This window comes from Chrysemys picta, chromosome 1 (assembly GCF_011386835.1).
Source record: "Chrysemys picta bellii isolate R12L10 chromosome 1, ASM1138683v2, whole genome shotgun sequence".
In the NCBI taxonomy this organism is placed as follows: Eukaryota; Metazoa; Chordata; order Testudines; family Emydidae; genus Chrysemys; species Chrysemys picta.
This window is the reverse complement of record NC_088791.1, coordinates 88,295,188-88,320,599: the sequence shown is the minus strand read 5'-3', so window position 1 is coordinate 88,320,599 and position 25,412 is coordinate 88,295,188. Positions and strand designations below refer to the sequence as shown.

The following is a 25,412-nucleotide window of genomic DNA, read 5'->3' as shown; positions in this document are numbered from 1 at the left end:
GGGCCATTCAGAGATACCAGTGGGGCATGCAGTACCGTTGACTCCAGCCCTGGGAAGGGCACTGTTGATCCGGTACCATTGGGTTCTCCCAGGGTTCGATAGCCCTGATACTACCATCTTCACCGGAGAAGTTTGAGGCAGCTAGGGACTGCACTCCCTCCCAGTGCCGCCATTCCCAGCCATTCGATGCACACAAGACTGTGACTCAGACCTCTCCAATCTTGGCCAACGTCAGTATATATACCAGATCGACACTGTCTGGACAAGGTGATCTCACTTCCCCCGTCAGTGATTTCCACCCTGCTTTGGTGGCTGGACACAGGGATAGTATGTGCAGGAGTCCCATTCTTGAGATCCCAACCATCAATGTCTTTCATCACAGATACATCAGGGGACCCTCAGAACTCAAGGCCTCTGGTCCCCGGAGGAGCTCTCGTTACACATAAATGTGAGGAAACTGAGGGCTGTACACTTAGCATGCCAGGTGTTCCAACCCCACCTGGAGGGCAACTGCATGTCAGTCCTCACAGACAACACAACAGCAATGTTTTACATAAACAAGCAGGGTAGAGTGCGCTCCTTTCCCCTATGCCAGGAGACACTTCACCTATGGGAATTCTGTATAGCCCATTCGATCCACCTCAAAGCCTCCTACCTCCCAGGGTCACAGAATGAGTTAGTGGATCACCTCACAAAACCTTTTCCAACTATCACAAGTGGTCCATTTGCCACCCAGACGTGAACACTGTTTTCCAGAGGTGGGGAACTCCCCAGGTAAACTTGTTCGTCATTAAGTACAACAGAAATTGTCTTCAGTTCTGCTCCTTCCTAGGCCACAGCTCAGGGTCGCTCACAGACGCCTTTCTCCTCCGTTGGACAGACCAACTCTTCTATGCATTTCCTCTCATCCCTCTCATACACAGGATCCTGCTGAAGGTCAGAAGGGACAGGACACGTCTTATCCTGATAGCCCCAGCCTGGCTGTGTCAGCAGTGGTTCACCACCCTCCTAGATCTCTCGGTGGACACACTAATCAGCCTGCCCCTGTTTCCGGACTTGATCTCTCAGAATCACAGCTGTCTACATCATGGCACGGCATGGAAGCTCCATGGCTGAACCCAGCAGAACTGGCTTGCTCCATGCCCATTCGCGAGGTGCTTTTATGGAGCAGAAAGCCATCTACTAGAGCCACTTACCTGACAAAATGGAAGAAATTCTCGATTTGGTCAGCACAAAAGGGTTTTTCACCTACCAAGTCATCACTGCCCTTCATTTTATAGTACCTTCTCCATTTAAAGCAGCAAGGCCTAACGGTGTCATCCATAAGGGTCCATCTAGCTGCAATCTGAGCCTTTCACCCACAGGTGAATGGCTGGCCGGTCTTCTCAAACTCAGTCTGTGGCCAATTCCTTAAGGGGCTGGAATGGCTGTACCCCCAGGTATACCAGCCAGCAGTCCCCTGGGACCTCAGTTTGGTGCTGGCAAGGCTAACAGGACCCCCGTTCAAACCACTGACAACATGCTTTCTGCTCTACCTCTCTTGGAAGGTGGCCTTCCTAATCACCATTACTTCTGCTAGAAGGGTCTCAGAGATCCAAGCTCTTACCTCTGAGTCACCGTATACGGTCTTCTTCAAGGACAAGGTACAGCTGCGGCCACACCCATCCTTCCTGCTAAAGGTGGTCTCACAATTCTATAGTAACTAGGATAGCTTTCTACCAGTCTTCTATCCTAAGCCACGCACTAACAGGGAGGAACAGAGACTCCACTCATTGGATGTTAGGCGTGCGCTAGCCTTTTATATAGAAAGGACTAAACCCTTTCGGAAGTCCAGCTGTTCAGATCCATTGCAGACAGAATGAAAGGCCATCCAGTCTCGACCTAGAGAATCTCATCATGAATCACTTCCTGTATCCACACATGCTACAACTTAGTGAAGGTCCTAGCTCCTCCATTGACAGTCCATTCTATAACAGCTCAAGCATTGGTGGTAGTGTTTATGGCGGAAGTTCCAATTCAGGACATCTGTAGAGCAGCAACGTGGTTGTCAGTCCACACTTTCGCATCACACTACACCATCACCCAGCAAGCTAGAGATGATGTGGATTTCGGCCAAGCAGTTCTACAGTCAGCATGCTAATGAACTCTGAACCTTCCATCTGCACAGATGCTTGGGAGTCACCTACATTGGAATGAACATGAGCAAGCACTCAAAGAAGAAAAAATGGTTACTAATCTTCCGTAACTTGTTCTTCGAGATGTTTTCCTCATGTCTATTCCAACCCCCTGTCTCCTGCCTTCCCCTCTGTCGGAGTTAGCCCACAAGAAGGAACTGAACGGATGGCAGGACCCTATATACTGGTCCTATGAAGGCGCAACTCAAGGGGACACCAGAGCCAACACAACGGATACCGTTGAGGGAAAACTTTCTGGTGGCGGTGCTCGGGGCGAGAACACATCTACATTGGAATGGACATGAGCAACACATCTCGAAGAACAACCATTATGGAAGGTTAGTAACCATTCTGAAACCATTTTTTTATAGTGGATCACGAACTAAATGTGAGTCAACAATGTAATACTGTTGCAAAAAAAGCTAACATCATTCTGGGATGTATTAGTGGGAGCATTGTAAGAAAGACATGAGAATTAATTCTTCCACTCACTCTACTCAGCACAGATAAGGCCTCAACTGGAGTACTGTGCCCAGTTCTGGGCACCACGCTTTGGGAAAGATGTGGACAGATTGGAGAAAGTCCAGAGAAGAGCAACAAAAATGATTAAAGATCTAGAAAACATGACCTACAAGGAAAGATTGAAAAAATTGGGTTTGTTTAGTCTGGAGAAGAGAAGATTGAGGGTGGATGTGGTAATAGTCTTTAAGTACACAAAAGGTTGTTATAAAGAGGAGGGTAATAAATTGTTCAGCTTAAACACTGAGGACAGCACAAGAAGCAATGGGCTTAAATTGCAGCAAGGAAGATTTATCTGAGACATTAGGAAAAGCTTTCTAACTGTAAGGATAGTTAAGCACTGAAACAAATTACCTCAAGAGGCTGTGGAATCTGTGTCATTGTCTCAGAACAGGTTAGACAAACACCTGTCAAGGATGGTCTTGATAGTACTTAGTTCTGCCTTAGTGCAGGGGACTATCGAGGTTCCTTCCAGTCCTACATTTCTATGATTCTATGCCACCAGCATTCAGCATGAGAATTCATGGTGCCTACATATGTGCTGATGTGTCAGTCATCATTCCCTAATGCTAAGTTCTCATGTCTCACAATGTTCAGATGATGCACTTCCTTCCAGAACACATGCACCAGTCATGATTCTAGCACTAAGTGATTTTAACACAGTGGTGTTCCTACCCTCAATAGTAGCTATTTTGGAGGGCAGCATTTGCAATTATAGTGCCAGTTCAACAAAGCACTTTGCATTGAAGGCAATGGGACTTAAGTGCATATTTAACTGAATTGCTTTGCTGAGTAGAGATGGATTTAAGTACATACCTAACCATTCTTTTGAATTGGGGTTTATGCCCTTGGCATGAAGGATTAGTGTTCAGTACTTCAGATGTTCAATCCCCTTCTACTGGGCAAAACTGTTTTATACCTTTAAGTCTTTTGTGGGGGAGTTACTTTCATTATAGTAATTTTCAGTTAACACTAATAGTTTCTGTCATGAACATACAGCTAAGGGTAGCATAAAATCCCTCCTTTACCTGTAAAGGGTTAAGAAGCTCAAATAACCTGGTTGGCACTTGACCAAAAGGACCAATAAGGGGAGAAGATACTTTCAAATCTGTGGGAAAAGGTTTTTGTTTTGTCTCTCTCTGTGTGTTCTCTCCTGGTCAGCAAGGAATCAGGGCATCTAAGATTACAAATTGTAAGTAATAGGAAGAAAATACGTTAGATTATATTTTTGTTTTAGCTTGTGAAGTGTCCCTATGCTAAGAGGGAGGTTTATTCCTGTTTTTTTGTAACTTTAAAGTTTTGCCTAGAGGGGAATCCTCTGTGTTTTGAATCTTATTACCCTGTAAAATTACTTTCCATCCTGATTTTACAGAGGTGCTTCTTTTACTTTTTTCTTTATAATTAAGTTCTGTTTTTTTAAGAATCGAATTGGTTTTTAGTGTCCTAAAAACCCAAGGGTCTGGTCTCTGCTCACTTTGGTTACCTATTTGGTTGGTATATTATTCTCAAGCCTCCCCAGGAATGGGGGTGAAGGGACTTGGGGGGATATTTTAGGGAAACAGGAACTCCAAGTGGTCCTTTTCCTGAATCTTTTTCTAACTCACTTGGTGGTGCCAGCAGTACCCATTCAAGGACAAGGAAAGGATTTGTGCCTTGGGGAAGTTTTTAACCTAAGCTGGTAGAAATAAGCTTAGGGGGTCTTTCATGTGGGTCCCCACATCTGTACCCAGAGTTCAGAGTGGGGATGGAACCCTGACAGTTTCCATTTATTATAGCTGTTTGTTTTAACATAATACAAATAGTAAAAGGAAAGCTAAAAAACTGAAACCTATATACCAAAAGTGGCCTGCCCCTAAAATCCTTTAAAAACAAATGCACATCTGGATGACTGGGCTGATTGATTCTATGAATTCATTTGGATGACTCTAACTTTTGGGTCGTTTTGATGATGTTTGGTTAAAACTAAAGCTTTTCCACCCCTCTTTGCTCCATGCAAAAGAAACCAAGCAATGTATGCTGTGTACTATAAATTACACCATTAGTGTTGTGTAATTACCATGACTATTTTAACTCTGATTCAATCAGATTTATTTCTTATCAGAGTTTGATCCACCACATCTTTCTATGTGGGAGTTTATTTGGCATTTCTGTGCCCTGCAGGCCTCCTCAAAGAATTGCCATCTTTAACCTCAGTCTAAGAGTTATCCACTTATGAATTATAAATCCAGATGTCCAAATATTTAGGTCAAAATTTTCCAGTTGTGGATGTGAAGAATTAATATTTACCTGTTAAAACCAGCTGACTAAAAATTTAAAACAGATTCTAGACTTACCAGCAAATACTGATTTATACAAAAATAAACTGGATTTTTCCTGACACTTTGAAACTCTGCATTCCCTCTGCCCCACCTCCAACCATCAGGTTAGCATTGTGCACGTTTATCCTAATGAGTGACCCAAGACCGGTGGGCTGTGGGGAGTAGCCAGCTGATAGCAGTGTGAAAAATCTTCCCCGAAACCTGAACTTTTTTACCAAAAATCCCGCCCCTGAATTAAAAAAGAAAAAAACCAGTAAAGCTCAAACTCAATTATATGATCCCATGATAGCAAAGTACAATGATGTATCTTTATATATTCCCCTCCTTGATTCCACCCAGAAAAGACCATGGTTCTAGTCAAGGAGGGCTGACTTTGATTCCATCAGCATTACTCCTGTGCTGACTATAAAAGCCACTGAGTATTTTTCTTGTCCTGTTGTAACCTGAGTTAACTGATTCAAGTGATTTGGCAGTTAGATAACACCTTTACAAGTGTTAATATAGACCAAGGGCAAACTACGGGCCACGGGCCGGATCTGGCCCATCAGGGCTTTGGATCTAGCCCACGGGATTGCCACCCCCGTGGTGCCGTAAGGGTAAGGCAGGATCCCTGCCTGTCATGGCCCCACACTGCTCACGGAAGCTGCTGGCATCACGTCCCTGCAGCCCCTGTGCCCCAACCCCTTGCCCTGAGCCCCTTCCTGCACACCACACCCCCTCCCACACCGCGCATTCCCTTCCGCACCCCAACCCTCTGCCCCAGCCCTACATTCATGGCCTTGAATGCAATTTCCCCACCCAGATGTGGCCCACGGGCCAAAAAGTTTGCCCACCCCTAATATAGACGCCCACAAAAGTTCGTTCCAGGACACACACATTTGTGGTTTACCCGAGAGCTCAGGATGCAAAGCACTACAGTATGACTTTGGTTATCCAAATGTCATGGGGGACACTAAATCATTTTGGATAACTGTGATTTCAGGCAATAGAGGAAATTTTCAATGAAAATAATAGACATTGGGGGGATATGACTCTGTTTTTATCCGGACCCGAGTTACCCAAGACAGTGGAACTTCATAGAAATGTAAGGTGCTGCTGTTTCTCATCCATATAAATTCTGGTTTGTTGTTAGGTAAAATCCAAGAAGAAGTGCATGAAAACAAAGAAAGAGAGGAATTCCTATCTAGAAACACTGGAAAAGAACCATACAAAACATACACAAGAGCAAGTGGTAGGGCATGATTATTTCAGGGGTTATATACATGCTAGACAGTGAATTGTAGTAGCATTTATCCATCCAACAGAATTAGGAGGATCACTAGAACCTTAACATTTTGCACTAATGACTGCATTGTGAATTACTACTTTGCAAATTAGCCAGTAAGCAAGCAACCAATAAAAAAGTAAGGATGTTGCAATACAGATACTGCAAGATACAGAGTATCACCTGTGAAAGGTGATGTCAATGGGTGTTGAGGATGCTCAGCACGTCACAGAATCAGGCCTTTATTTGGTGAATTTCAGTTCCAATTACTTCTGACCTCACCTCACATTCTGCTAACACATATAGTGTAGTATATAGGTCAAAATAATGAAATCCTATTCATATGACCTTTCACCATTCCATTTGCTATTAAATCTTTGCTGAGATGTGGAAAGAGACTAAAAATGTGTTGTGCACATTGTACATTGTGTGGATTATCATTTCTACCATAAGTATGATAGTAGCAAGAAACAGTAAACTGTTGTGTAAGCTGTTACTTGGGGAAGATTAATAACTTTTGCCAGATCTGTAAAGCATAGTAAATCACCATTTCTGGGGAAAAAATTACTACCATTTGAGCACTTGCTGATGCAGTATGTTGTGTAATACTCTTCCTCCTCTGAGGATCTGGGTTCAATTACTAATTTAAGAGACAAGATTAGTGGTCTTATCAACATCCTCTCTTGTGGCCTTGAAGAATGGCCACAGAATTTTGTATCATTTGTTAAAGCTGTCAGAAGAGGGTTAGGACTTGAATTGCCAGGGATATCCTGGGTCACTATTTAAGTACATTGTCCAGCTGCCCTGGGGGGAAGTTTGCATGCAGTCCTCACCCACATTTTGCCTGACCAAGTCTAGAAAACTAAAATAGCTCACAAATTTTAAAGAAAAAATAGTAATAAGTTAACAGCTTTCTCCATGATATGCCTTTTTGGGGTGTATGTATACTGTAGTGTTGGGGGTTTTATTAATGGTTTAGATCAGAGAGGTCCCCAATCTATTGGGCACTCTCCCCTAAAGGGGTGTGGAGGAACATTCGGGGGGGAGTACAGCTGGGGCCTGGGCCAGCCCTCACAGGGGGCAAGGAGGGAGCACCACCCAGCTCCACTCCTGGCTCGCGACCCAGCTGCCAGCCCCATGCCCGGGGCTCCGGCTGCCAGCTGTGGCTACCGGCCCTGGGACCTGTTGGCTGGCCTCAGCCCCCGGCCTTTGCTCTGCTCCTGCCCCCATCCCCAGCTATCATCCCAGTCTCGGCCTCCTTACTCCTGTCTGTGTCCTCTCCTCCCAGAGCTGTTTGGCTCCAGGGGGGTGGAGGTGCAGACAGGGGTAAGGGGGAATGTGAGGTAAAAAATTTGGGGAACACTGGTTTAAATGGATTGATAAGCAGATGCCTCACAATCTGGGTTGTGCTCTGTGCTACATATACATAGCTCCCTCTACCGGAACCCCTATATTAATGTTATGGAATTACAAAAGAGTGGCAACAGTGCCACCAAGACCACCCCCCACCCTCGATCCCAACAGTTACAAGACAGGTATGCAGAGATGAGGAAGAGTGGGGCCTGCTACCAGTTCGAGGTATGTTTGTGTCCAGGATTCATAACTGTTTTGTGACTAGAACGGTAAGAGGAAAGCACTGATCTTCAGGTGTTTGCCCACATCTCATGCTTTTAACATTGGAACCCTAGTATTCTGTAGCACCCTTTTCCTGAGCTGCAGTATTTTCCCTTATGTGTTAAGATGATTATTTATTGTTTTCCATTTAGAGAAAAGCCAAAACGTTGGAAGAGAATTTTCACAGCATCACTAAGAACAGAGGAACTGGAAGCAAAAATGTGAGGGCTTTTCAATACTCTAAACTATGGAGGTACCTTCTTTCAGCTTAGGAAGTTGTTCTTTATCTGACCAGAGAATAACATATGAGCAGCATAATTCAGAAGGAGTGAGTTTGGACACACTGTTGTGATAAAACAACAATAATTAATCTGAAAAAGATCACTTCTTTTTACTGTAAAATGTATTTATCTTAGGTCACAGGTTTCCAGTGAAAGGAAGATATCAATATCCAAGAATCTGAGAGAGGCCAAAGATGCTAAAATTCAGTCTCCACTAGCATGTTATTTGATAGCCTCGCCCTTTCTGTAGGGACATGCATAGGGGTTGGGGATTTGACCAGATCCCCTCTGACCTCAGAAGCCACCTACTACTCTCCCTCTACTTCTTTAAAAACTTTCTCTCCATGATTTCCTTCCTATGGGGATTTCTGTCAGTCCTTTAAAATGTTACACTCTTCTCACATTTCTCCATCAATCCTATCAAACATTTTGGGGCCTGTAAAGAGGAGGGAAAGAAGAGGGTTATTCGGGTTCTAGAGAAAAAGGCATGGATGGTTCTAAATAATATTGGAAATCATTTCAGCCCAGAATTCTGAATATCAAAATATTTGCACTATTCATGATATGTGATGCCAATTCACATACCTTCCTACCTTTCAAAGGAAGTAACATGGTACTTAGCGTTTATTAACTGACCAAGCTAGCATCTCTTGTGTTTAATTGTGTCAAAAGCACACTGTCAGCATTGTTGGATATAAAATCTGATTCTCTTATAACAAATAGCATGTTTAAATTAATACTTTAGTACACTATAGACAAATACACATGCCCAATCATGTTCCCCTTAAAGTCCATGGGAAGTTTACCATTAGGTTGAAATGAAATAGAATTGGACTTCTGGCATATCAATGACAAGACCACTGCTGAGTGATCATAAAATAAACCAGGGATCGGCAACCTATGGCAAGCGTGCCATAGGCATCACGCAAGATGATTTTCAGTGGCACTCACACTGCCCGGGTCCCGGCCGCCGGCCTCGGGGCTCTGCTGCCAGCCTGGGGTTCTGTCTGCCAGCCCCCGACCAGCCGGGGTGCCGGCCGCCGGCCCTGGGTCCCAGCCACCAGTCCGGGGGGCTCTACTACTGGCCTGGGGTACTGGCCCCCTGCAAGTCTGGGTCCCGGTTGTCAGCCCCGCTCAGCCTGCTGCCGGCCTGGGGTACCAGCTACCGGCCCCCTGCCAGCCGGGGTTCTGTCTGCCGGCCCCGCTTGGCCTGCTGCCAGTCCCGGCCACTGGTCCAGGGGGCTCTGCTGCCAGCCTGGGGTCCTGGCCGCCGGCCTGGGGCTCTGTCCTGTCCTCGGCCCGGCGCTCTGCAACCGCCCCCAGCTGTGGCCCACTGGCCCCAGCCTGAGGCAATGAGGGGTGCAGACGGGGGCAAGAGAGGGCGCAGCTCAGTACCCCCACCTTAAAAATTGTTTCAGAGCCACTGGGATATTTTTAAGTCCTGATTTGCTGCTTATATCGCCACGTGGAACAGCACAATTTTTTTCCCCACTGTGAGTTGAGGGGTACATTTGACAAAATGTCAGCTCCCAAGAAGGCAAAGTTAGATGTCCATTCATTTCAGCCTTCTTGGACAGACACATTTGGATTTATTCAAAAGAAGGACTGTGCTGTTTATGCTTTCTGTTGTGAAAGTGTTGTTTGTCACAAATCAAGTGTTCGACGACATTTTGAAACGAAGCACAAGAAAACCTTTCTTGATGAAGCAGACAAGACTGAATCATTCGAAAAGGCAGTAGCAGGATATGAGAAGCAAAGCAGTGTTTTTAAATGTTTAAGTGTAAGTAAAAATCAAGCTACAGAAGGAAGTTACACAGTGCATTGCAAAAAACAGAAAACTGTTTACAGATGGGAAATATATAAAAGAAGTTTTTTCAGCAGTTCGGAGGTTTTGTTCAATGATTTGCCAAATAAAGATACGAACTTATTTAGAATAAAAGAACTGCCTGTCTCTGCCAGAACAGTTGAGAGACACATAAGCGAAATGGCACAAAACATTAATGAAAAGCAGATGTCTGCATTAAGAGACACAGCAGTGTTTAGCATTGCAGTTGATGACAGCGTGGATATAAACGACATTCCACGTTCGGCAATTGTTGTAAGATATTTTGCTTCCGATGAAATCCAAGAGGAACTTTGTTGCCTAAAACCCCTGCATGGCACAACAAAGGGGGAAGATATAGCAGAAAGTTTTGTAAGCCATTTTGAAGAATGAGGAATTGACATCAGAAAATATTTTGTGTGACAACAGATGGTGCTCCTACCCTGGTCGGAAAACAGAAGGGATTTGTAAAGTTACTTGAAGATCAAATTGGCTGCCCAACAGTCAAATTTCACTGTATCATCCATCAAGAAAACCTGTGTGCTATGATTTCTAATTTAGAGCTTAATAATGTGATGAATACAGTGGTGCGAATTGTGAATTTCCTTGTTGCTCGATCTGCTTTGACTCACAGACAGTTTCAAGCACTGCTAGAAGAGATGGACAGTGCTTATAACGACATTCCACTTCACTGCAACATTCGGTGGCTAAGTCATGGCAAGGTTTTGGTGCACTTTGTAAACTGTTTTGATGCAATCAAGGCCTTTTTGTCAGAAAAGGGACAAAACTACCCCGAACTGGATGATGACAAATGGCTGTGTAAGCTCATGTTTCTAACTGACATCACCGCTCACCTAAATGAACTCAACCTCTGTCTCCAGGGTGCAGGGCAAACGGGTCTGGATCTTTATGAAGCCTGGAAGACATTTGTTGTAAAACTAGCAATTTTTTCTCAGGATATTCAAACTTCGACTTTCCGCTACTTCCAACACATAAAAGAGCTATCGACACATTGCACTGTCAGTGTCGATGAGATTGGAATGTACATGCAAGAACTGGAATCAGAATTTTCTGACAGATTTCAAGATTTCCAGCAATTTGGCCGAATGCTTTCTTTCTAATTAAACCTGAAAACTTCAATGAAAGCGACTTGGATTTGTCTGTTTTTCAGTGGATGGGTGTTGGAGATTTCAAAATGCAGCTCATTCAGTTAAAAAGCTCGGAATTGTGGGCATCAAAGATTGGAGATCTGCGGACTGCACTTGAAACTACTGAGAGAGACCATGAGTCCTCTATTCTGACCTGCTGGATGTCCCTGCCAGTGAAATTTAACTGTTTGAAGAAAATTGGGTTTGCAGTTCTTTCAGCATTTGGATTCACATACCTGTGTGAACAGGTATTTTCACACATAAAATCTGTCCTCTGTCCCTCTCAGAGCCAGTTAACAACTGATCACTCAGAAGCCTGCGTGCAGCTTAAAGTATCCAAATACGTGCCAGACACTGGAAAACTCAGCAAGGAAACCAAGGGCAAGGATCACACTAAATTGATAAGATCTGCATTTTAATTTAATTTTAAATGAAGCTTCTTAAACATTTTAAAAACCTTATTTACTTTAGTTTAGTTATATAAGATTGCAATCTTGTAATAGTTTAGTTATTTAATATAGACTTATAGAGAGAGACCTTCTAACAACGTTCAACTGTATTACTGGCATGCGAAATATTAAATTAGAGTGAATAAATGAAGACTTGGCACACCACTTCTGAAAGGTTGCTGACCCCTGAAATAAACCTTCTTATGTGCAGGCAGTAAATTGAAATTTACAAGAATCCTGCTCTTTCAGGTACACTGCCTGCTAACAGGAAAGAAACAATACTATCACTCATGTCTAGAACACACAAACGCACCACAGTCAGACACACAGTTGGTAGGGAGGCCAAAAGGCAGTTCCCATAAATTGTTGCATAACCCAAATGCTGTTGGCCAAGAACAGCTATGTAGCAATCATATGAGTGTGCTGTTAACCTAGCCAAGTTTAAAGGGGATTCACGGAAGGACTCAGGTCTTTGTTGTAAATATAGTGGCCTCAGGACGGGCAAGTGTTTTTATTATTATTTATTTAGTAATTAGAAATGTATAACTGATGATTCTGTTTCAACTTATCCTGTCTCACAAGTCCCATTGTAAAGTTACACATGTGCATTAGTGTTTGCAGGACTGGAGCATTAGATTGGAAGCCCTAAAGCTTCAGGGGAAGTATTGTGTCTTTCTGTGGGGGGGAGCAGCACCTAGTATACTGTGGGCTCTTTCAGAATACAAAAAATAGTAATTAATAATGCACTGTATATCTAGAACTTAATACATTTTTGGTATTGATCAACTGTTGTCTCAGACTTCCCATTTCTAGCCATAGTGCAGCTTCCATCCTGTCTGTTGATTTAAAGGATGCATGGTGTATCTTCCTGTTTTTTCCCAGATACATCTTACTCAGAAAGTAAAACTGATGGAGTTGCACAGTGTGTGCAGGGAACATGGGAATGAAGTTCTAAAGCAGGAAAGAGAGTCTTGGATCTTTTGTTATTAGAATAAGCTTTGTTGTGCAACAACATCAGAGTGCTCTCAATGTCTGCCATTTTACTTATACTGTTCTGTTGGTGGTCAGTGGAGATCTGCGCCGGCACAGAGGATCATCAGCATAGAATCTCTTACAAGTTCAGGGCCTATGTCTGATATTGAAGTTCAAAATGGTATCTCATATTTGTGTTTTTCTCCCCATCCCACTTTGGCCTCCTCTTGATACAACTAGGAGCCCATCAACTCTAGCCCCATAGAACCAGATTTTTTAAAATCTGGTTCCACAATTGAGGTCAGATTTTCAAAAGAATTCAGTATGTTGGGTGCTGAATTCTTTATTTTGTAGGAGCTGAGTTCTTTTGAAAATGAGACTCTTATTGTGGGTCCTGATCACTGAAAATCTAGCTCTAAAGCCAAGATTTTCAAAAAATAAGAACTTTAAGTTGTGCTCTTAAATCCCTGTGTAAACACCTACATAAAGTGGCCAGTTTTTCAAAAGTGTTGAGTGCCAGCAGCAACCATACAGGTCAATGTGCACCTTTGAGTATTAAAATTCAGGCCAGTTATTTAGATGCCTAACTTTAGGTTCCTATTTAAAAAAAAAAAAAATCTCGTCCAAACTGTTCAGAATTGGTTTAGAGAAACCGTGTTTTAGATTGTGTTTAGAAACTATTTTCAAACATGATGCTTTTTCTTGTGCAGATAAATAAAAGCCTGTTTGATATTTTCCCTTTATTGACTCTCATTGTGTACGATAAGTAAAATTGTAAAAGATGTTTGGAATTATTTTATTGCTTTAGTCTACAGAGAGCTCTCCGAACAATAGTAGCATGAAGTAGGTTATTGGTTTCCTTCTTTGTGGTGCCGATGGTGTCATTCTGTCATATGATTCATACATTTCTCTTTTCAAAGGTTTCAGTCTATCTCCCCTTTAATTCCAGAAGCAATGATGTCACCAAAGTCCAGGTACTTGTATTTGAGCAGAAAGAATCTTGTTATCTAGGCGGTTATAGTTCCTATTATAAATCATGCTGCCCAGAAGGATCAATCTGCATCCATCCCTAATATAGTGGTTAGCTTTTGTTTGTTTGTTTGTTTTTTTACCCTGAGTACCCCTCATACATGATATTACACAACCCAGCTTGAAGAGGCCAGTAGGAAAGATTCTGGTTGACACAGCAGACAGCACTTGTCAGGCAGGCTGCTAAATCCTGAGGAATCAAGAAAGTACAAAAAAAAAAAAAGCAAACCTCACTGCCACTCACGCCACCACCTAAAGGAAGCCTTGTCAGGGTCCCTCAGATGGCCCAGGAACACTAAATATTGTATTCAGAAAGTACAGTGATATGCAGCCTGCTGTAGTAAGCACTGCCACTTATTAAATGCTACACTAGTTCTACAAATGAAGTGATGTGCACAAAGGGCCAGATTCTCCACTAGCATAAACCAGCATAACTCCATTGACTTCAGTAGAGCAATGGTATTTTACACCAGCTGAGTGTTTGGCCCAAAATCTTTTTAAAAGACTCTCGATCGGGATAGTGAGTTTCATCTTAAAGAATCTCGCTGTGGTGCTTCTCACTGTTGTGCAGTGCCAGAGATATAGTTGAGCAGAACATAAATAAAAGATGATAAATCCATGTCTCTACTACCATTGATTCATTTGCTTTATTAGTTCATGAACCTGGTAAAGAGACCCAGTCATCCCCAAAATCATATTTGTAAAATTATTTCATGTATTAGCTTTGCCACTAAAAATGATGAAGAAACATAAAACTGAATCTCTTTGTAAATAAAATTAATATTGCATGAGTCTTCCTGCTTGATTTTTTTTCTCAGTTTGCACTACCATCCCCAAATTAAGAATTCCAGGAACAAGGTCTATCATGTGATCCAGTGTTTTCCATCAGTCTGCATGTCCCCAGTACCTCTACATCCTGCTTCACTCCCATGGTCAGTCTATTCTGCCCATCCCAACAGCAATCCAACCAGACAGTTCAGCCTTCCTGAAACCACTCAGCCTCAACCAATTACCCCTCTCCCACTTGAACAAACCACCCAACTTCTACCCAAGTTTTCACCTTCTGGGGAAATCATTGAACCAATTTGCACTCCCTCAACAAACCATTGAGCAGCAGGACAATGCCATTTTCTCTTTCTGTCTCTCACACAGTTTCATTTAGAGTAGACTAATAATAATAATAACATACATCTATGTCTCTGTCCTCTCTTACAGACTAGCAGCATGGCATTACATAAAATACTTAAGGAAATTGATCCCATGGTGAAAGGTAAGCCTCACTTTTGGGGGAAGGGAAGAGGGGTACGAAGCCCCTGTAATCCATATATTGTCTTTTAGCACTGATAATTGATGGGATTTGTAGGACATAGCATTAGACTGCTGCTTCATGGGCCTACAACTGGGCAGAAAGACATCACACGCCCCACTAGCTTATCGTGGAGTTGGGAACCTATAAGTTAGGCTATGAGGAAAAGTAGAAGAATACAATTACAAGTATGAGGCTTCCCTGCTCCCACCTCGCCCCACCCTACTGTTAATTTTTGTTTTTACTTGGACATTATTTATTTATTTATTTATGCCTTTAATAATTATTTATTCCAGAAAGATTCTCCACAGACACACAATCAATATTTTTGCCTTTACAAAATGTCATAACATTTCATTTGCAAAATGTTGCAAAGCTCAAAATACAACTTTGCTCACCTCTGACCTCTGGCCCATTTCTGACCTGGTTAAGCAACCATGGTGAAATGTTATGCAGATGGAAAACCTGAAGCTTGCTTTCTCTTAAATGCCATCTTTAAAATCTTTTCCAGAAGCTGTACCAGCTGTGCAAGCAAATTACACAGAACAGTATCTCAGTCCTTATTTTCCTGAACAGGAATTGGGTGAGTAACAGTGTGCGTGTGTGTATCTATATTGTGTATCAATTAAGTATAAATATGTGATAACATATTTTTTCTGCCTATAGTTGTACTGAGGATACTGGAAGTTGCCTTTCTGACATAAGTGGCCTCATCACTCATAGGGAGCATATCAAGTTTGGCCTTCTGTAATAATAACAATTACATTATTATTAATAATAATAAATAATAAATAAGTAAGGAGAATGTGTGCATTTGAGCACCTAAAATGCAGGAATTCTGTGGAGGGTTTAACAAAACTCCTGACAGACCCTATGGAGTTGGTTCATGGTCAGGATTTATTGGTAACTCATAGGGATACATTTTAGACAGTAGCTTTCCCTTTTTTATAAGTAAAGATCTTGTATGTTGTGAAGGCTATTTGTTTAAAAAAACAAACCCATGTTACAATACTGAGGGATAATAATAATGTCATACTGTAACAATTTGTTTTAATGATGATTTCATGCTTTCCATTCATGCTGCTTAAAAATAGGTCTCTGGATCCCTCTCGGTTTTTCCTGACATGAATTCAGAGCTGCTGTACCTTCCATTAGCAAGGGAGCTATCTACTTGATGGTTTTTCTCTTGTAGAATTTGATGGGAAGTAGAAAAATAATTTAAACTTTTCCTTACATTTTGCCTCCTTCTCCCTCTTTGGTAGGGTTACCATATTTCAGCAAGCAAAAAAGAGGACGGGAGGAGCCCCGCCCTAGACCCGCTCCTGCCCTGCCCTAGCCCCGCCCCTGCCCCTCCCACTTCCCCCCTCAGAACCTCCAACCCTCTCCCCGCTCCTTGTCCCCTGACTGCCCCCTCCTGGGACCCCTGCCCCTAACTACCCCCCAGGACTCCACCCCCTACCTGTACCCTGACTGCCCCAACCCTTATCCACACCCCCACCCCCAGACAGAACCCTGGGACTCTCACGCCCCATCCAACCACTCTCCACCCCGACAGCCCCCTCCCCAGAACTCCCAACCCAGCTAAACCCCTCTGCTCCCTGTCCCCTGACTGCTCCGATCCCTCTCCCCACCCCTGCCACCTGACAGCCCCCCCCAGAACTCCCAAACACCCCCCCCCGCTCCTTGTCCCCTGACTGCCCCCTCCTGGGACCCCTGCTCCTAACTGCCCTCCAGAACCCCACCCCCTACCTAAGCCTCCCTGTTCCTTGTCCCCAACTGCCCTCTCTTAAGACCCCTCCCAACTGCCCCTCAGCACCCTACCCCTTACCTGTACCCTGACTGCCCAAAACCTTATCCACACCCCCACCCCCAGAAAGCCCCCCCCCCGAACTGCCAAACCCCCCCCCCCCGTCTCTTGACTGCCCCCTCCAGAACCTCCCTGCCCCTTCTCCGACCCCCTGGCTCCCTTGTTGTTGGCCTTTGCCTAATGTCTCTGTGAGCTTGCTCAGGAACGGCCTGAGCCGTTCGTCCCCGCACGCTGGGGAGCGGGGGAGGAGCTCCAGACTGCTGGAGGCGATCTGCGAATGCAGGGAGGGAGGGAGGGAGTGATCTCTGCTGCAGGGGAGAGGAGGAGGGGCTCTCTCTGGCTGCCAGAGCCCCATGTAAGTGGCACTATCCGGCCGGCTGCCCTGTTAGCCGCGCGCACTCTGCATGCGGGGCGGGGGGGAGAGTCCGGACATTTACAAATTCCCCCCGGACGCTATTTTTAGCTCAAAATGTCCGGGGGAATCTGGACGAATGGTAACCCTATCTTTGGGTTAGTGGATCAAAGATGACAGCTGAGACTTTGCAAAATTCCACAAAAAGTTTTCTTGCTGGTCTCCAGCTTGCCAACTTTTTTATTAAATAATAGCAATTGAAGAGTTTTTTATTGTTGAAATATATTGTATTTCACTATTAAAAGAAAACCCACTATTTATTTAGAGTAAAAGTAGCTTCAGAGTGGTGTGTATATATATTCACATCTACACAGATATAGTACCAATACATATACCAGCCCAGGTATTCTGGAGGGACAGATTTAAAAAATCTGGCCTTGTATTTTTTTACCCCTCAGACTCTAATTGTGGGCACCAAGAGTTCCAGGAATAATTGACTTCAGTGGGACTATTCATGTACTTCAAGTTAGGCACAGGCTTAAATGCTTTGCTTGTTCAAGGCCTGTCTGCAGAAGAAGAGGTTAACAAGGAACTTGAACATTCATTAGTGGAATAAGGTTTCTGAGATTTGGCCTGCAGCCTATAGAGGGGTTATACACTTTCTCTTTCACAGTCCTCAGCTATTGTATTCCATATCCAAAAATAAACAACTTTATAGAGATTTGTAGATTATATTCTGCCAGGTTTTCCTGGAAATGGCACTAGCTAAAGGAAGAATGATTAAAGCAATAACTAATGGAAATGCATGACTAAATGCATTTATCTTTGACCTTGATTATTGTTTTCTTAGACTTGGACTGGACCAATGTGTCCCAACCTCTAAAACATTTCATATCCCAGAGACTTTTTCTCCCTCCTGCCATCCTCAAACAAATGTGCTATATAGGTTCAACAGCAGGGAAAGGGGCAATCTCTGGGTGTCAGCTTCCCAAGGTGATGAATAGGCCGAAAGTGAAAGAAAAAAAGGCCCAGCGAAGAGGTGAGGAGTAGTGGAAACTGGGAGGGGTAAAACATATCTAGAAAATTGAATGCCATATTAACATTAGAGATAATCAGGCAGCTGACAATCCCCAGAGCAAGACTGTTGGGATCTAATTATTATTTGTATTACAGTAGTGCTTAGGGGTGGGTTAGGTGCTCTATATGTACATGGGAGGAGACACTGTCCTTGCCTTTAAGAGTTTACAATGTAAGTAGGCAAGACATTCACAGTGAGGGTGAAAGGAAATATTATTGTCCCAATTTTACAGATGGAGAATGGAGGCTCAAACAGATGAAATGACGTGCCCCAAGTCGCACAGGAAGTCTGTGACAGGGTCAGGTATTGAACCCAAAGACCCTGAGTCCCACATATTGAAACTAGGTGCAGTAGAGGGGACTTTTCTCTGGATTTTGATAGAACTATACTAACAAATGGATAGGGTTAGGGTTAGGGTCTTGTGGTTAAAGACAGACCTGGGAGTCAGGTAATTGAGGTTCAATTCCAAGCTCTGCCACAGTTGTCCTGTATGATCTTGGGAAAATCACTTAACTGCTCTATGCCTCAGTTTCCCCATCTGGAAAATAACAATAATAATACTTCCCTGCTTCATAGGGGTGCTGAAATTAATTCATTAATGTTAGAGGTGCTCAGATGCTAAGGTATTGAGCACATTAGAAATGATTATAAATTAAATAAATAAACTCAGCATTTACTCGTATTTAATTGAAGTTATAAAGTATGTTGCTCATCTACCAAACCTTGAATAGTCTAAATTTTGTTTAATCTGAAGGATACTTGATCAGTTGTGCTATTTCAAATATCATGGTAAATCCAGCTGAGGTACTAGCAGAATAATGGATATATGATCCAAGGCCAAAATGTTCAAAGCTGCATGCCTAAAATTAGGCTACTAAATCTGTACTTAAGCACCTAAATAGGTGGCTTGATTTTCAGAGGTCCTAAGCACCCACAACTCCCAATGACTTAAGTTAGCAATCAAAAGTGGGAGTAAACTGTAAAGACAAAAATCAGGGTATTGTATTGTGTGATGAACTATTTCCTCTAAATCTGACATGCACATTCATTACAGTGATGATTTCTTTCCCACTTTTTATAGTAAAGCTGCCTGTTACAACCTCCATCAAGCAAGTGGGAAAATGCTTCAGGTAAGAGAACATTATATTTGACTTCCAGAATTTCTCTTGAAGGGTAAAGAGTGATCCCAGCTTGATTTTTCAAAGTCCCTCTTTATGATGTGGAGAGGGAAATAGACTGAAACACAGATTAAAATCATTTACCAGGGGAAGGATGATCCCCTTTTGGAAGATGATTTTCAGAGCTGGTGGTGGTCGTGGCTTTTTTTCCCCCACTGATCTTTTTTATTTATCTGATTTTCTGTTCTTCTGTCATTTTGTCTTGCCATTTTAGGCCCCAGTTCTGCAAATCCTTATACATGTGCTTAACTTTAAGCATGTAATTTGCCCCACTTTAGTCAATGGGACTACTCACATACTTAAAGTAAGACATGGATATCTGCACTTCCAGGTTTGGGCTGTCTTGGCAGTGAATTCTGAAGGCTGTATCCTCTTCTGGATGTGCAGGACTTTTATACCAGTAACACTGACGCTCAGTGTTCATTATGTACATAAATACCTACATATTGATAGGCTGTTAGTTCCCTTTGCTTGTTCAATATGCACTGTAAGCTATTCCTGGGTTGGCAGTGCCTGGTGGTATGTTATTCAAAAGTAGAATCAGTGCTACTGGTAGCCATTCAAATTGCAGGATGGCAGAAAATTACTTATTACATTTGAAAGAGGATAAAGCTTTGGCCAATCAGCATCCAATTTATTTATAAAAAGTACCATATGCTTTAAAAAAAATATTTTTATGCCAAAGATGGCTTGCATGGGTGGCTAACGATAGACTTATTGTCTGAATCTCAGTATGCAGCAGAGAAAGAACCTTCACAAGAGCCAGACCAAGACTTGAAAACTCTTTGATTATTATTATTATTATTACTGTTATTATTGTGGTAGCACCCAGGAGCACCAGTCATGGACCGGAATCCCAGCGTGCTAGGCGCTATACAAACACAGGACAAAAAGCTAGTCCCTGCCCCAAAAGGCTTATGAAATAAGGTTAACCACTAAATTTTCTACATTGAGAGTTAAAGCAAAACCCACCTCTTTGTTCAAGCTTTCCCACAATAGTACCTTATCTTTCATACTTTTGTATTAAAAAAAATAAAAAGAAACTAAGCCTATCTTCCCAGGAAGGGAAAAAAGAAATATCATTGTTCTTGTTTTTTACTCTTGTGCTACTCTGGTGACTCTCCAGTACTCCTGGGCTGGGCATCAGTATAAGATCCTGGATGGATGGTGGTACAGTGGCCAAATGTCATTTGCATCAGTATCCATCAGATAAAATGATTGAGCCACCATAGTTTGTTTTGTACAGTTGAACTATATGGGAAAATGCCCCACTTTAACTTGGCATTAATGTAACAGCAGGAGATCCTCCAGCTGTAACAGTGTCATTTTCTGTGTCATTGTCTTTTTTATATATATATATATATATATATATATATATATATAGTCACAAATTAGTCTGGAAATAAATTAATTACTGGTGTGAACGCCATCTCTTTCAGCTCTGAGAGACTGACTCAGGGTGCCGAAGAGAACATTCTTGAAAAGAATTGTTTGCCACTGGGGTTAGGAGAAAGCATGTCCCAAGATGCAACCTTACCTAAGAGAGCAAACCTCTATTCACCGTTCTTCAAGATGACATCTCAAAGTGTAGAGAAGCACCAAGGCAGAAGGGTCACCAGCTGCACAGAAAAGACAGTTACCTGTACGAAAGGTTTTTTTATATATTTTTAATTAAAGTATTCTAGGTGCCAAAAGACAACAGGATTTTCTTTTGTTTAGTGCATTCCCTATTCCAGATATCTCAGAGCATTTTACAAAGCAATGAGATAGATGATGGAAGTGCAATGATTGTGCTGAAAAATACAGCAACCATTAGGTTTTTAGCAATAACTTACATGCCAGAGGATGTCAGAACTGGTTTCATTGAGTAAATTTACCAGGACACAGGAGAAGAATCTATATGTTAACCTCTGCCCAATCTGCAGCGCCCCGCACAGGGCTGAAGCCGGGTGAAGCATGGGACTGAAGCCCTGATCCCTGGCATCCCCCCCAGGACTGAAGCCGGGAGGGATGGGGTTGAAGCCCCAATCCCCAGCACCCCCCTTCAGGGCTGAAGCCCCGATCCCTGGCACCCCCCACAGAGCTGAAGCCCTGATCCCCAGTGCCCCCATGGGTCTGAAGCCAGGAGGCACAGGGCTGAATCCCAGAGCCCCGATGCTCCCTGTGGGGCAGAAGCCTGAGCCCTTGGTGGGTTGGGTTGGGGACATGGAGGGCATTGCTCCCCCACCCCAAAGTGCAGCGTAAGAGCACCGCAGTCCCGGGGGCAGCTCCACACCTCCCTGAGCCCCCCCCACCCCCCATCGCCCCTCCCCAACCAGGTCGGAGGCGGGAAGCCAGAGCCGGGCAGTGCAGGGCAACTGCTGCTCTGGCTGTTGCCATGGAGCAGGCAGCGGCAGCGTTCCCTGATCTCCTGCTCGTGCCCCAGATTGAAGCTGCTCCTCAGCTCCCAGCCCCCTTTGCTCCCGCAGAGGCAGCTGGTAAGAGCCCCCCCGGGTGGGGAGACCCGGCTCCATGGCTGGCAGACCCCTCCAGGAACAGGGACTGCAAGGGAGTCCTCCCAACACACAGCCCCTAATACCCCTCTCCCTACACCCTGAGCTATGCCCTTCCTGCACCCTGAGCTACCCCCCCCCCGCCTGCACACAGACCCTAGCCACCCCCTGTGTGCACACAGACCCAATTACCCTCTGTCTGCACACAGCCCCTAGCTACCCCCTCCCTGCATCCTAAGCTGTTTTCAAATTTTTTGAGCTAAGCACCCCACCTTTGAGTTATAATTTAAATATATAAACTCCCTCCCTGGACCCCACCATGCAGAGGTGGCTCCAGCCCCGCTGACCCCTGCGCCCCCCCCCAATAGAAGTCAAACTACGTCTATGCCCAAGGCCCCTGCCCCAAGGCGCTCCCCCTCCCCTGGGCACTGGAGTTTTTATAGCATGTCAAGGGGGGCCTCAGAGAGAAAGTTGAGAACCCCTGCACTATAGTATATTAGGCTGTAAAGCATGTTGTGGATCACTTCTCCCATCACTGGAGGCTTTTAGGAACAAGTTGGACAAACACCTGTCAGGGATGGTGTAGGTTTGCTTGGTCCTGCATCAGAGCAAGGGCTGGACTTGATGACTTCTTGAGTCCCTTCCAACCCTACGTTTCTATGACTCATACTGGATGGTCCCCTGCTGCCAGACTTTCCATTTCTTGTAAGTTAAACTAAACTATCAGAGTAGGTTTCCATTTCACTAAAACCATGTGTCATCTTAGCTAATAAAGAATTCACACATGGCTGATGTGGTGTAGCTTTTTTTTCCTTTTTGGCCCAGATCTGGATCACAATGCAAAGAGCAGTTCAAGCAGGGAAGAAAGAAAAGTGAAGAACAGGCCACCACTGAAAAGTGCAAGGTCCTGCCGAAACAGAACAAACCAGGAAACGAATGTTAGGATGATCAAGTCATGCCAGACACAAGAATCATTGCAACTTTCTTTCCCTATAGTGCCTGGTGCAAAGGGCAGGCAATCCAATGAAAAGTGTCATGAGGGTGAACCACAGCCAAAATCCTTTGGCCAGCACCGGTAGGTGAAGAAGAGTCCAGTTACTGAACTTACCTATCCAGTCAGTGATACGTTGAATGTACATTGTGGCATGAACAATGAGGGTGTCAGGACTAACAGAAGCAAAAGTTCTTGCTTTATTTCTAAGCCATACGCAGCTGGACAACTGAAATATGAGGGATCTCACCCGCTCTGGGATTTCTCCGTTCTCACTGCACGAGCTTACTTCTGAGTCTCTCCTGAGTAGAAACTTCCACTTGACTTGCGGTCTGTCATATGCATTGTTTTTTTGTAATGCAAACTCCTACCCAGTAGGAACTGAGCTAAGAACATAGCCTTCATTTTTGTTTGGCATCTCAAGCTGATCTTGACTCTTGATCCCTGATATACATGTTGAGAGAATTATTCACCAAGCCGTTCAACCTTTTGAGACTGACATGCATATCTCTTGATCTGTGATAGATAAATTGGAGGGTCATAAGCCATATAGATTATAATAATTATCATCTGTCATCCAGGAGAATCCCATAGCACTTTACAATCATACAAAATCTGTACATAGGTATCATTTTATTGACAATGGACACCTTTGAGTTGATTTGCAACCATTTATGAGGCATGATACTATACAACAGTTTAGCACAGGAAGTGAAAAATATCTCATACCCAATTGAACCCTAGCTATTTAAATTTCCCAACATGTTCAGTTACCCAGCATGCAATTTGGCTAGGACTGCCCTCTCACTACCTCTTCTTTATCTCCACCTCTCAATGGTTTGTACCCCAAAACTAAGTCAAAACCCAGTGCTGAGCAGTTCAACTGAGTGTGGCCAGCATTGGATTTAGCCAATAGTATAAGAAATCTCCTTTGATTATATTTGTATGCTGCTAGAAAGAGTTATTAACTACAATATAGAATTTGTAAAATACTTAGAATGATAGATCGATTGATTTGATAGACAGAATTGGAGGACATAGCCACCAGATGGTATTTTGTAGACATGTCTATAATACAAGTTGAATAGGATGGACTGAGATACATGTAAGGCACTGACTGACATGTTTTGTTTTTCTATACAGAGCAGACCTGGCAACTTGTTCAGATATGAAAGGGAACGTGGCCAGGCCTACATTATCAAGCAAAATGATTTTACTGCCCCAACATGACAGCAGAGAAACATTCCATCCAGCATCTTTGCTATGTGCCATGAAGAAGACATCAACAAAAGGGTTATTGTGCAATAGTGAGACCAAGGCGGTGGCTAAGAGAAAAACTCTGGAGCCTGGGTCACAGACTCTACTTACAAGACCTTCCAGTCACAACTGGGTGAATTTCCTGTCAGGCTTAGAAATTGATGCAAATGTTGTGAAAAACCTTACAAGCTAAAATATACAGCCAGCCAGGCTCCATTCAGACAGGACATCAACACTGGGAAATGAGTGGCTTCACATCAGATACCCTGAGGGATTAGGACTCCCGTCCTGGGGAAACCCTTTGGCAGGAGTGCTCTGAAAATGCAGCAGAAGTGTATACAGTGCTAAGAAGTTTAGCCTCACACTGTCCTGAAAGACAGAGTCTAGATTTCCGGAACCTCTGAGTGACAGCTAAAGAAGGCACAGTATTTAAGTTTCTTTTCAAATGTTTTCATTTTTTAATTATCAGTAAATTTCAGACATTAAAAAAAACAGCTGAATCATCTGACTTCTTCAGAATTAAAGTGATGTCTGACCAGAATGGACAAGTAAAAAGGGGAAGGATTTGTGTTACTCAATTCAGACCCTAGCAGCCACTTTAAGAAACAGTGCTAATGGACTCCTAGGGGAATTCCATCCAGTTCTGTACTGCTGAAGGTTGCTAGTCACAGATTAAGACCTTTGGGGGAATATAGGGAATACAGATCAGGGACTGCCTATGCTAGAGAGTCTGGGGAAGTAAAGGAGGATGTTGTTCCATTGTGCGGCAAAAGCAAAAAGCAGAAGTTTATTCTAAAATTAAAAAGCTAAAAGTAAGTAAAGTGCCTTAAAAAATTCCATCTTGTCACATGCCTTGCTATGGTGCTGGATCCCAGATGTGACTAGAACTGCTGTCTTTGTTGCTGTCCATCTAATCCATTGTGCTTATGCCTATTTAATATTTGTTCCTTCCCCAAGATAGGCCGGGATTAGTCCCAAGGACACTAGCTCAGGGTTTGAGAACATCAGTAGAGTTGGCTAAACAGTGCTAAGTGCAGAGATGCTTTTCTCAGTATTCAGATGATACCTGTGTTCACTGTATCCCAGAACCTCGCTGTGTGTTTAGTGTTTGTTGTGACTAGAATAAAGGTGTGTTGTTCAAACATGGGACCCTATGAGAAGAGCTCAACATATGGTACAATGAAGCAATGCATGTTTCTGGTTTTATTCCTTGAACTGATATACAGTGTTCCCCACAAAATAGAAATTATTAGACATTCTTACAGTCAGTAATCTGAACAGGAAGTTTCCTGGAAACCCCAGGTCTGGATTTCCATGTAATTCCTAATTGCCTTAGTTAATGATAGGCACCGTAGGAAACC

General features: G+C 43.4%; 1 protein-coding gene across 14 annotated transcripts in view; it reads left to right on the top strand.

The window, feature by feature from the left end:
* AGBL3 (AGBL carboxypeptidase 3) overlaps positions 1-25,197 on the top strand; it is a 54,509-nt gene extending 29,312 nt beyond the window's left edge. For 4 of the 14 annotated variants that reach the window (XM_065561539.1, XM_065561538.1, XM_065561534.1 and 1 more), the window contains exons 13-22: positions 6,144-6,242; positions 8,042-8,110; positions 13,482-13,535; positions 14,806-14,860; positions 15,408-15,479; positions 17,906-18,094; positions 19,215-19,263; positions 20,751-20,953; positions 22,629-22,878; positions 23,938-25,197. In XM_065561539.1, the coding sequence (XP_065417611.1) occupies positions 6,144-6,242; positions 8,042-8,110; positions 13,482-13,535; positions 14,806-14,860; positions 15,408-15,479; positions 17,906-18,094; positions 19,215-19,263; positions 20,751-20,953; positions 22,629-22,878; positions 23,938-24,244 (1,347 nt within the window). In that variant the 3' untranslated portion in view covers positions 24,245-25,197. The remainder of the gene's footprint in view (positions 1-6,143; positions 6,243-8,041; positions 8,111-13,481; positions 13,536-14,805; positions 14,861-15,407; positions 15,480-17,905; positions 18,095-19,214; positions 19,264-20,750; positions 20,954-22,628; positions 22,879-23,937) is intronic. The other 10 variants (XM_065561582.1, XM_024099646.3, XM_042859757.2 and 7 more) reach the window with 8 other exon arrangements.
* The last annotated feature ends 215 nt before the right edge of the window (positions 25,198-25,412 follow it).